This window comes from Peromyscus californicus, unplaced genomic scaffold (assembly GCF_007827085.1).
Source record: "Peromyscus californicus insignis strain IS unplaced genomic scaffold, ASM782708v3 Scaffold_5__1_contigs__length_169319896, whole genome shotgun sequence".
NCBI classification, from domain to species: Eukaryota; Metazoa; Chordata; class Mammalia; order Rodentia; family Cricetidae; genus Peromyscus; species Peromyscus californicus.
The window spans coordinates 1,283,995-1,297,119 of NW_026294573.1; the positions used below are offsets into that span (position 1 = coordinate 1,283,995).

Genomic DNA, 13,125 nt, shown 5'->3' on the forward strand with positions numbered 1-13,125 from the left:
GTTGCCACAGTCTGGTCTACAGAGCGAGTCCTAGGACAGCCAGAGCTATGTAGAGAGACCCTGACTCAAAAAAAACAAAACAAAACAAAACAAAAAAAACCCCAAAACTAAGGAAAAAAGATGCAAGCTCCGTATTTATGATTTATCAAAGTGTAAGAGAACTTAATATTACCAGGCATAACGAACTGCAGTGATTAAACTTCAGTTGCATGAATAATTCTCAAAAGACTCAAAGTAAATCTGGCTTTGAATTCTTCAGGATGCAGTTCCACCTGCCTGGCCTGGAAGTAGGGACCACATCTTTGTGAAATGTGAAACACACATATGCATCGAAATGGCCTGGAAAACCAGGCAGCTTGTGACCAAACAGGGCCACGGACCCACAAACCATCTGTACTGCTCAGCTTTGGCCAGCCTAGGACCATTGGTCTTACATAGCTGCTGGGCTTGTGTAGTAAGGATGTAGGCCACGTGACCACCTAGAGTAGGAAGCCCCATCTCCTGGTTGGCCCTGTAAAGAAGGTTATATTTGCTCTCTGCTGACACCAGCTCAGACCTGGGCCCAGTCTCCTGAGCTTCATGTTTCTCCCAGGTACACTGCGCCTTGTCACCTTCCCACTCAGGTTCTAAGCACTGTTACCTTGCATACGCTTGGACTGCTGATGTGGCCCACTCACCTGGCAGGATGCTGGGGGTGTCTCCCTGGCCATGGAAGGCTCCTGAGTCCAGCACTGGCTCTGAGTCTCTCTTGGAGAGCAGTGTGTCAGCTCTGGCACTTTCCACATTAGACCCAGGCTCCAGTCCCCAGCACATGGGGATGGACAAAGGATAGGAAATACACTGGAACCCACTAGGAAAGAGATAACAAATATCACAGTGTGGGTCAAGAGAGCAGGGTGGGGAACAAAGGGTAGGGGTCAGGGGCTGGGGCAGGCAGGGGGTAGGACTGAGGCAGCCCACACTCTGTATATGTCCTGGGACATATAAGTCCCTGACCCCGGGACTTAGACTAGTCAGGGAGCACTATTTAGTCATACTTGGAGGGTTGCTTGCTGAGCTGGGCCAACTAAGGCCAAAGAAGAACCAGTCAGTGGGTCCCCTCCTGCTCCCTGTGGCTCCCTCCAGTCCTCCACTCCCTGTCGACTTACCTGCTTCTATTTCTACCTGTCAAAGTCTATGGTTGGCACTGGATCCAGGCCTGCCCCAGTTATAGCACATGGGGGATGATGGGCAAGGGAACCATGGGGACATCTCTCTAGTCTAATCTCCTCAGAGTGCTCCTAGGGAGGATGTACCATCCTTACAATGGTGTCTGGATGGGTGTCTCCATGTGATCTTCATCCATCTTGAAAAAGCTGACCTCAGAGTACTCTGAGAGTTGCACATATCTGACTCCAGCTGAGATCTTCAGGATCCGGCCACTCTCACCTTCCAAAGGAAGAAATCAAGAAACATATCCTTTATACCGTGTGAGGAATCAAAGATCCCGGCCAGGGGTGGGTGGATCTGGCCCCACCCTAGAGGTGGGCTTAAGGTGAAGGGCATCTGTGCTGCCCCATTTATAACTGATTGTGACTACATTCACCTTTAGCCAGTCACTTGGAAGGTCCCTGATTTGACTTCCTTGGATGAATGCCTGGCAGAAGTCTCCTGCTGGCCTTAACACTTCTGGGCTTCCTTTTTTACTCTGTACCTCTGTTCCTTCACCTTGAATCCTGGACACTGACCCTTCAGCTCTGGACCTCATCTCCCCGAAGGCCATCTTGTTCTGGCCAATGGACTTCATACTCTGGGAGGGCCTCCTCCTAACCATCTTGTGGGTCAACATGCTATGAGTTACCCTAGGCTGGCCTGTTGCGTTCTGTTCATCTACATCTACTAGCTTGACCATGGGTTATAGGCTCAGCCTCAGTCACCCGCCTCCCCAGTCACTGATACAGGGCCAGGTACACAATGGATGCTTAGGAAGCATTTTCTGTGTGGACACACACGCTGACAGGCCTGGTGCTCTAGAGCACAGGGCCTGAGGAGTAGACAACAGTCTTCTCTGAGCCACAGAGCACAGACCCACTGGGCCCTTCTGGGGCAAGCAGAGGTAATGAAGCTAGGCACATGGCCACATCTGGAGGACCCAGGGAAGAGAAGTGTTGGCTAATATATAAGGAACACCTTGAGTGTTGTGGATAAGGCAAGATGGCTGTGTGAGCGATGGGCAGGGGTGTGATGGAGTATAGAGTAACAGTCTTGAGCTCCCAGACCTGACACAGAGCTCTGAGGTGAGTCTCCAGCCTTACAGGGGACTCAGGAAGTAGCCAAGTTCTACAAACTAAGGAAAAACTTAGACAAAGTGGCAGACTCCAGTGGGCTCTGACTTGAGGTGGCAGTGGAGAGGGTCAGCTCAGACCCTTGGTGCTTCCCAGCAAATGCTCTCAGCTGAAGAAAAAGAGCTAGAAACCTGGGGATGGAGGGAGGAGAGCCTCCAGAGTTATGCAGGATTCACACACATCAGAACACAGCTTTGGGCACACACGCAACAAGACTCCATGAGGCTAAGAAAGAACTAAAGAAAACTAAGGGGCCTGAGGCTCACAAGGCTGGGAGTGCCTGTTCTTACTAGCCTAGATGGAAAGACTCAGAAGTCCCAGGAGACTGGTTAGGTAGGTGCTCATAGGGTCTTGCTTCCATACTGAGGAACATGCTGGTACTAGATGGTGCTTTCTCCTTCAGACCTGTTGGACAAATCATGAAAACAAGGCCAAAAGGATTAAGCCTTTTCCTTATAACTTAACTCTGCTTCAGAACAAAAGCTCAAGAATATTTATAGGAATACAAAAACATTTGGCATCCAACAAAGTAAAATTTATAATGCTTGGCATTCACTCAAAGATTACCAGGCATGCAAAGAATGCAGGAAAGTATAGTCTGTAATGAGGAGAAAAATAAATTAGTTGCAAATGACCCAGGTGCTATAACTAACAACCAGGGACAAACTTACTACAATCCAGACTGTAATCCCAGCACTTAGAACAGTGGAGGTAGGAAGATCTCAGGGCCATCCTCCATTACAGAGTGAGTTTGAGACCCTGTCTCAAAAATGAGAGTGGGGGAACCAAGTACTGTAATTGTTCTTATGCTCGTCAGTGAAGTAGAGATACAGGAGGTAAGAAAAGAACAAGAGATGAAGAGTACAAAGCTGTCAGGCATGGTGGCTCCTGTCTGTAATCCTAGCACTCAAGAGGTAGAGGCAGGAGGAGCTGCTGCAAAGTCAAGGCCAGCCTAATGTACATACTGAGTTCCAGGCCAGCTACGGACACATGGAGAGATTCTGTAAACAATGAGCGAGATAAAAAGTACACTGGATATGATCCACAACAAATTAGCTGATGCAAAAGGAAAGATTTGTGAGCCTAAAAATATAGCTAGAGAAGTCATCCCTCCCCCCCAAAATCAAACATGAGGGCGGGGAATGAGAAGGAAGGGGAATTGTCTGCAAACCGTGGGACAATTTCTGGCAATATCACCCATGGGAAAAAGAATCAAGCGAGAAAGAAACTGCTGGAGAAATAATGGCTGAAATTTTCCTAATGTGATGAACCTGGAAGTCCATGGTGCAAGAAGCTCAATGCTAGTGGAGATGATGGAGCAGCAGTTCTGTAACAGGGAGGAAGAACCAGAATCCTACAGCTGGAGAGGACACCTTAAGGCACCCCTCCAAGCAGCAGCATATCAGGTGCGTCCAGATATCAACCGTCAGCCTTCATTACAGGAAGTGTTAAGGCCCTGGGAAGATGACACTAGATGGAGACATCCATCTATAGGAAGGCAGGAAAACCAGAAGAGAGTTAGTGAGAATTATAACTAATGAGGCAGGGGTTGGCAAGATGGCTCAGCAGGTAAAGGTGCTTGCTTGCTGCCCACCCTGATGAGGGAAACTGCTGGGACAAACTGGGGGGGGGGGGCACCATCACCAGGAGGTGAATCTGCATCTACCATATTAATAACTATTGGGGCCAGACAGTGGTGGTACACACCTTTATTAAATCCCAGCACTCGGGAGGCAGAGGCAGGTGCATCTCTTTGAGTTTGAGGCCTGGTCTACAGAGTAAGTTCCAGAATGGCCAGGGCTACAGAGAGAATACCTGTCTTGAAAAATGGAAGAAAAAAAAAAGAAAGAAAAGGAGATAAAAATGTAAACTTCTTCACCCAGCATCTCATAAACTGGTGTGGTGGTATACCACTATAACTGCAGTACCAGACCGTAGAGAAAGGAGTTCAAGACCATTTTCAACTATATATGGAGTTTGAGGACAGCCTGGGCTACATGGGACCCTGCTCAACTTCCACCCACCCACCCACCCTCCAAAAAACACCTCCAAAAGATATAACAAAATCAGCAGTAATTATTAATCATACTAATAAAGCAATTATAATCAAATATCTCATGGAAAAGAGTCATTTATTAATAGGTTTTTAAAAATACTGTAAGACTTATACATTGAAAATGCACATTGTTGAGAGAAATCAAAATGTTAATTAAACACAGTTTTCTGTCTATGAACTATAGGCTCAGTGCTAAGAGATGGCTCACTGTGACCCCATTATAATCCCAGCAGGTTTTTGTTGTTAGAGAAATTGACAAGCTAATTCTAAATTTATATGGAAATGTAAAGGACCCAAAGAGCCAAACAGTTTTGAAAAAGAGCCAGGCTGGAGGGTGCCCCAGTTTCAAGGCATGCTGAAGGCTAAGATTAAGATGGATGGTATGGCACAGAGGAGATTTACCTGATAAAAGTGGTCACACAGATCAGTAGGCAGGACTGAGAGTCCACACAGAAGCCTAGTTCAATGGAGAAAGGATAGTCTTCCCAACAGTCATGGCTAGGGGATGGATCAGACACTTGTCTTATTCACAAAAGTTAGCTCAAAATGGAACACTAACCTAAATATGAACACTAAAATAACATAAAACTTTTATAAGAAAATAGTCTCTCCTGGGCAGTGGTGGTGCATGCCTTTAATCTCAGAGGCAGAGGCAGGTAGATCTCTGAGTTCGAGTTCAAGGCCAGCCTGGTCTACAGAGTCAGTTCCAGGACAGCTAGAGCTACACAGAGAAACCCTGTCTCGGGAAAAAAAACAACCCAAAATTTAAATACATTGACCATATGATACTGCAATGCTGCTTGCAGGTATACACAGATAAATTAAAATCTGTGCCGACAAAACCTTGTGCAGTATTCACAACAACACTGTCCCTAACATTAGTCCGAAGGCAATCAGTTGTGTCCTGTCTGGGCAACAGGATGCTGCTGACCAGTATGGAGGATGAGGCCAATAAACACTGCAATGCAGAGGCATCCCCAAACACCATGCAAATGGGAAGCAAGCAAAAGACCCCATGTGATATGACTCTGCTTGCATGACATTTTCAAGAGCCAAATCCATAGAGACAGGAAAGGGGTGAGGGACTGGAGTGGGCACAAGACTGGGAATAGGATCAAAGGGTTTTTCTAGAGGTCTGAACTGTTCTGAAAGGGCACTGTGATGTGACGGTGGCTGCCCGTATCCGCAGATTTAAAAGAGATCATGGAATCTATCTGGACATGATAGCACATGCCTATAATCCTAGCTCTTGGAAGGCAACAGAAAGATCAGTTCAAGGCCTGCCTCAGCTACATATTGAGTTTGAGGCCAGTCTGGTCAGTTTCAGGGGATCTGATACCCTCTTCTGGCCTCTGTGGGTACCCACATGCATGTGCGCATACCCACACCGAGACACACAACACATACATACACATATCATTTTTTAAGAAAGAGATCATGGAATAATTTAATACTGAAATTAATGGTATGTAAATGATACCTTAATAAAGTTGCTAAGCCAACTTAATACATACATTAAAGACTTTATTCTTAATTATGTGTATATTGTGTGTGTGCACATGAGTACAAGTGCTCATGGAGGCCAGAGGTATCAGAACTCCCGAGTTATCAGCCCCAAGCTATGTTACGGTGGTTCTAAGTCACCGAATATGGGTACTAGGAATTGAACTTGGGTCCTTTGCAGAAGCAGTCTGCACTCTTAATTGCTGAGCCATCTGTCCAGTCCACACACACATACACACACACACATACACACATAATGACTTTTTCACTGAAGCACTCAACTTAGGTGAATTAATAAATATTGGGAATTAACATGGTAGATAGGGCTTTAGGAAGTCAGTGGCCCATACCTGGTCTTGGGCCACTTTTAGGTTCAGTTACCTAAAAAAGAAATCTGATTACCCCAGAGAGGAAATGAGAGGCTGCCTTTAGCCTAGCTGAGTTACGGTCCATGCTGACCTGCTGAGCCAAGCTGACCATATATTTTTTATCTTCTATGCTCTGTACAATGCACACTAGTCAGTGAGTGAGGGTCTGCATGTGCCAAAACACACGTTCATGTGTGTAAATGCACATGCCTCTCAAGGCACACATATACTTATACACACAAGACTACCTCTTCCTGGCTGTCTTACAGGCCTCCCGAGCCTTCTGCTGAAACCAGGCTGCAGAGACTTCTGTAATATTATCTCAGGAGCAACCCCACCACCTCACCCAGGTTTGCTCTACTTAAGAGCCTCTAGACCCCACGTCTTCTGGAAGAGCAGGACCACCACCCTGAAGACACTTACTCTTGGCAATGTCCCCATCATCTTGCTGCAGCTGTACCTTCAATGTGAAGGGAGAGCCTTGGAACACTTCCAGTACCTCTGGGCCCAGAACCACAATTTTCTTAGCCTGTGCTGAGGGTAGAACACAGCTTTAGTGTTTGTAACAGCCTCAACCAAGGGCTCCAGTTCTTTCTCACCCTGTTATACCGTCTACCAAGATGAGGCTGCTGGGGCTGGGGCCCCCAGGTATCTGTTAGGCATAGGCAAGTTGGCTGAAGGTTTAGATCAAGGACTCATGTCCTTAGCTAGGCCTACCCCTGAGACGGCATCTCTTTCCTAAGTCTCAGGATAGGCCACTAGGAATAACATGGGAGCAAAGGATGGCCAGGAAGGTACCAACCCAAGGTAGACATGGGTTACTCTGCAGTCATGTCAGAGTGTAGAGGTCTCAAGAGGACCTGATAGAGGTGGCAGGGGTAGGGGTGTCAAGTCAGCATAGTTTGACCAGGTAACTCCAAAATTCTGTGGCTAAGAGGCCCCATGTCTAGGCGGTATCTATGGCCTAAGAGGTACTATGGCTGGGGGGCCTGTGGTGGGGCTGCAGCTGTGAGGCCCATAGGTGGGAGGCCCTGCTTGGGTCTGCATAGCCACAAGCCCTTTTGAAATCAACTAGAATATGCTTTTCCTGAAAAGGGTTGGATTTTATGTTCCACTCCATCCCAGCTTGGTCTGACACCTCCCATGGGGCTGCCCAGGGTCACCAGAGATACGAGGGCAGGCTGAAACACAATCCACAGCAGACCTCACAAGGACATGGGAAGTCTGGGAACACTTACCTGCTGGGTGACCATTGATAAACATCCCACAGTAAGTGACACCTGAGCAGTGGGCCAATCTGCCAAGCCCACTGAAGACATCACTGTGCCACTGTCCCTGCACAAAGAACAAGGTGGCCTTAGAGGGTGGCTCCAAGGAGTCCTAGGTCCCTTTATTATAGGACCGTCCAAGGCTGTGAGGTTAATGCAGCCTTCCCTAGGTGGTGAGGCACTGCATTCTGTTAGGAGTGATCCAATTTGCTTTGCTAAGTGTTCTCCCCTTGAATTTTAATGACGCCAGGAAAGAGGTGAACAAAGGCACAGCATACACCATGCAAACAAACACCACTGAACAGGCACGCTTTTAGCACAAAGGCCTCCTAATACAAAGATGTGGCACTTGGTTGATCATGAGGAGACCTGAACCTGTGACTACAACGGGGCTAGGACCAAGGTGGGTTGTTCTGATGCCCAGAGCTTTTAAATGAAAAGGCAATTAAAACACACAACCTGAGCACACACACACCTCGGAGTGGGGGCGGGGCACCACTCTCCAAGCCCCTTTTTGCCTCCTCTACAGTACACCTGGATTCCCAAGCAATTGTGTGAAACAGCAGGAGGATTACTTTTATAGAAAAATTTTAAATCAGAATCGTGTTTTATTTGATTATGAATTACTTATATTGGGGAAAATCAACCCAAAACAGGCTTGGTTTAAGTCATTCTTCTGCTGAAGTTAGTTGGGTACCAGCTGCCCTACTCTGTCCTGGACCCCCTCTGCATGCAGCCTGGACTCCCGAGCCACTAGGCCACATGGTCACTGATGGGAGGGGAACACTGGCCAGTGTCTGAGAATGCAGACAGAATAGGAAAGTGGGTGGTAGGGTTCACTCAGGCCTAGAGGTGCTGAGAGGCTATGGTGAGAAGGTGAAGCCCTAGTAGGGTCAGAGTCCTGAGAACCTGAGAGAAAGCTTTGTGTGGACCGCTGAGAGAGCATGGCCACCACAAGATGGGGAGCTGCTGGCCCTGAAAATCTCATGCCTCTAGGCCTCATTCACAATCAACAGGCAGCAATAGGGGCCTCTCTCAGTTCAGGAGAGGTCAGCAGCCAGCTGTGGAACATGTGAGCAGGGGCCTGGTTGCTCACCCCTCTGGGATGTGGATGGGTCTTCATCCTGAGAGTTGCCAAGTTATCCCTGAGCTAGGCTCCAAGGTGCCTGGGGTAGCTCCATTCCTCCAGTCCTGAAATCCCAAACTCTGAAACAGCACAGGAAGCACCGTAATCCCAACACAAACCAGCTGCATTCCCAGAGTGGCTGACGGTGGGTGCTCAGCTGACAGTGTCCTAGCCCAGCAGACATCATTCACCCCACCACTTTACTGGATCCCACAGTCCTATGCTATGAAGAGTGTCCACTTTGCCTTGGGCAGGTTGCCACCTGCACTGACTATGACAATCCTTTCTTGTCACTGCAGATGTGGATTGCAGCAGGGGTAAGAGGGCAGACATCAGGTTGGCTCCAGAGATCACAGGTTGCACTGAATACATTGAGCCTTGGGAGCCCTGCTTGGAAGCCTGGGAGGTGACCCATGGCAAAGGGCCTTCCCTTGGTCTGGCTTTCTCTACCATGAGAATTCAGGTGTCCCATCAAGCAGGCCAGTCTTTAGTTTCCTGGCTTCCCTCTAGTGGCTTTCCCACCCCCTCCTGTGACTGTTGTCCTTACTGTATCCAATCTTTTTCCTTCCTGTTCCAATTCTCTCAAGGGTGACAATAACACACAGATGGCTGGTGATAAACGTTCTGAGCGGATACTACAGGAGGGCCACCTTGGCTCTGGCTGATGGACTCTCGAATGTGTCCTAGGCTCTGAGCTATAGGATAGAACAGCAGTTTTTCTTCTCTTTGCTCGCTGCCCACTTGGGCTTTCTGGAAAGTGCCAGTGTGTGCTTTCAGAAAGAAGGGAGAAAGGGCCATGGGCATGTGGCCAGGTGCCTGTTTATAGGGTGGTTGCCATGGAGGGATGTGGCCAGAAAGGAATGCCCAGGCACCGGCAGTGATAAACACAGTGATGTGGAGGTGCCAAACACAGTGATGCCGGCAAGGTCAATGACCTGGGCAGTGGTGGGTGAAGCGCTGTGGGTGGCACCAGTCTGCCACAGGAGCCTCTCATCCAGCCCTCCCTGCCATCTCCAGCTCAGTGCTCACCATCCATAACATTTGCCATAGTTCCTGAGGTGGGTGGCCAGTGGGTTGCATGCTAGAATCAGAGCCTACGGTAAGAGCTGGAGCTTGGTGTTCCCCGCTTCAGGTCAGCACTTGGATGCTACAGATCTGTGCAAGAGACTAAAGACACTAACCTATGGACTTGCCTGAATATTATAAATTCTATATTGGACATTTGCATCCAGATCATAGATACGTTATTAAAACTCCTAGAGTGTCGGGCAGCCTCCTGTAGATAACAACACCCTTTTATGGTGTCCCTGTGAAGCAGCCCAAGGAGGCAGCTGGACAGGTACTGGTCTGGACTTGAGAGCCAAGAGCCCTGGAACTGCCAGCTCTTACCTGGGCATACTTAGTGTGGAATCAGTCTGTGAGTCTCAGCCACTGGGAGGTGGAGCAGGGCACCATACTACCACCACAAAGCCCCAGGGTATTAGAGACACCTGCTCTCCTTTCTGCCCAGCAGGGAAGGATGGATATGTATGATAGGACAGAAGAGGGTGATGATGACATAGCCAGCCATAGAAGTCATTTAGGGCTCAGATTTGCACCCTAAGCGAACACACAGCAAAAAGTAGCCAGTATCAGGTAAAGGCTACCCAGGATAAGAGTACAGCAGTCTGCTCTGTGACTGTACAGTGACCCCAAAGAGTGGAGCTCAATCTTATTCCTGCCCTTTTCTGCCACAGCTGCAGACCACATTTATGACAGTGAGCACACTAAGTTTAATAAACTGCAGGAAACAAACCCTTGGCCCCTCTCATCATGGGAAACATTTTCCAGTTAACCCATGCTGTTTTTCTTCCTATACTTTTATTAGAAGTAGGGCTCTACAGTGACCACACCCTACTTAGATGTGGATTTGGGTGCAAGTCCATCCTGGGCAAAAGTTCACCTCTTTGCTCTTGCACATCTTGGTCCTTCCTGGGGTGAACAACAAGCTCCAGACATTTTTTGAGTTGGTCTCCATGATATTATGGCATGGAGGGGGTAATTAGCACTGACTGTTGCTAGGTCGTGGGACTTCTGGTTCCCTTGGGTGATGTCACCTGTGAAGGGTTGGCTAGGCTCTCCTCCTGGGGTTGTGACTGTTATGGAGCTTGGTTTCTAGTTTGCAGGGATGGCAGGTGGCTTCACTTGCATTCCAGTAACAGTAGGCCTGCAGGATGTTGGATTTGACTGGTCTGGACTGTCTTCCTAGGATTTCAGCATGTGGAGTGGTAATAATTTGTAGGGACAGGGACACGCTGGCACTAGAACAGCACTAACTGTTGCTGTGATGGTTTCAGGATGGGGCCATTGTGGGGAGCAGCTAACTCCTGAAGAGCTACCATTGGACATGAGTGCTCCACTGTTCCACATTCTCAGGATCTTCAGTGGTGGAGACATGCCTGGCTGAATGGTCTTTCCATCCTGGCCTGCACCTTCTTGGCCAAAGGAAGGCAGGCAAGTGATAAGGGAGGCAGCCACAGGGCCTTGTCTTCATCTGCCTGGTGACATGCAGGCCTCTGGGACTCTCCAGACATGCCAGGAAAGGAGGAAGCTGGGAACTGCAGCAGATGAAGACACCCATAAGGCTAGCCACCTGTTTCATGTGTGCACAGGTGTGCCAAACAGCAGGTTGCCCTCTGGGAAAACTGATATGGGAAATGTTGATTTTCGGGAAGCCAGAGCTTTAGGTGATATACACGTTCATGCTATGGGAGAGGCTCCCACCAAAGACGTGGATGGAATCACATTACCATGACTGCTATGCCAGCTGTCTGGCAGTCTCTAGACCCAAGCTTGCCTTTAGAAACAGCAGATTTCCCCTAGAACATCTGCTCAGGGTCTGGATTTCTTTCCTACAAGATGGAAATACTGGCTAATATTATAGGTGGCTGAGGGGGACCCTGATGGACACTAGGAAATGCAGAAACGGAAACCTCTATTAGTTCCCCTGTTGGGAACTTCAAGCAGTACAACCACCGTGAAAAAATGTGGCAGCTCCATAAAAAATTAAAAATGTAAATTGCCACATAATGCAGCTATTCCACTGCTGGGTCTCCATACTCACAGGCCTGCACACAAATGCTCAGAGCACTGTTCCTAGTGGCCCAGAGAGGGAGGCAGTTCAAGTGTCCACCGGAATGAATGAGCAAGGGAAATGGGACGTGTATGCACATGGGCCACTCAGCCTTCAAAAGGAGGCTCCTGCACATGCTTCAGTGAGAATGGACCTGAGGCCGTGATGCTTGGTGAGAAATGCCAGTCACTAAAGGACAAATCCCCTCAAGAGGTCCCCTGAGGAGCCAGACGGAGACAGAAGAAAGGTGGGGGCCAAGAGCTCCAGGCGACAGGGAGTTTGGGTTTAATGGAACAGAGTCGGATTATATAGATGAGTTTGTGAACAGACAGTGGTAATGGCCACACAGTAACTTTAGCATTTAATGCCACTGAACTGAACACACTCACAAGTGGACAAGAATGGTACACTTCCTGTTTGTGTTTAAAAGAAGCCTACCTGATTGACTGATGACAACATAAAGAACAGTGGTGCCTGTGGGAAGCAAGTCTCATGATCCCTCCCACTTCACGGCCTCTCTTGGTTGATGTCTCTGCCCTCCACTCCATGCAGGTGGTGGCCCCTTGTGTGGGCGAGCCCAGCGTAGAGATGGTCATCAGCTGAGCTAGAGAGCCTCATGAAACCCTTTGCCTCTCTTGGCTAATGAGGGCTAAGTGTCAGACTGGGTAATTACCTTTTCTCACTTGGGCGGCATGTGAAACCTCTTGCTGCCTCACAAATGCAGGTCAGTGAAAGTTGTCTCAGACAGGCAAGCTTGGGCTGGCAGTTAGTTGTGAGTGTCCATGGTATCTGAACTCTGCTTTCCAGATGGCATTGGATAGCGTTCACCTTTCCTCTTGGCCTTGGGTACCCTTTTCTGTTCAGTGTCCATAAGATCCTTGAAGAAGGTACTTTTCTTTAGCCTTACCAAGGCCACCATAAAAAAAGTGGCTGGGGTGGGGGGATATGGAATTTAGGGCCTGCACGACCAGATGCAGACCCTCTGGTCACTCCTGAGGACTTGACTGTGGCTGCTTTTGCCCATGTTATTGCTTTTGGTGCAGCCTGCGTGTCGAAGCCAGAGGCCTCTGTGTCCCTTTCCCTGGACACTGCTCAGGTCTCCTGTTGACCAGCCACAGGGTGTGGGTGTGGGGGTCAGGGGTCAGGATTAAGCTGAGGGAGGAAGCCTTTATGAAGAGTTTTGTGGAGTTCAAGTCTGGGCCCAGGAAAAACCACAGCAATTTGAACAGTTTCAGCCTGTGTGGCAGTCTCAAGGCTTGTGCTCACTGTTTAGGCATTTAGGCCTCTCTGCTGCTTGCCTTAGGGCCCAGGGCATTTCCATCCAAACTTGGAACAAGGACCCAAGGCTGGGCCTGCTGCTGGTGAGCA

The 13,125-nt window shown here is 48.6% G+C and overlaps 1 protein-coding gene across 1 annotated transcript in view; it reads right to left on the reverse strand.

The window, feature by feature from the left end:
- Positions 1–13,125, reverse strand: part of Morn1 (MORN repeat containing 1) — a 60,311-nt gene that overhangs the window by 37,463 nt on the left and 9,723 nt on the right. Inside the window, 4 exon segments of the mRNA XM_052715173.1 lie at positions 678–850; positions 1,305–1,428; positions 6,675–6,785; positions 7,490–7,586. Of these exon segments, the coding sequence (XP_052571133.1) occupies positions 678–850; positions 1,305–1,428; positions 6,675–6,785; positions 7,490–7,586 (505 nt within the window).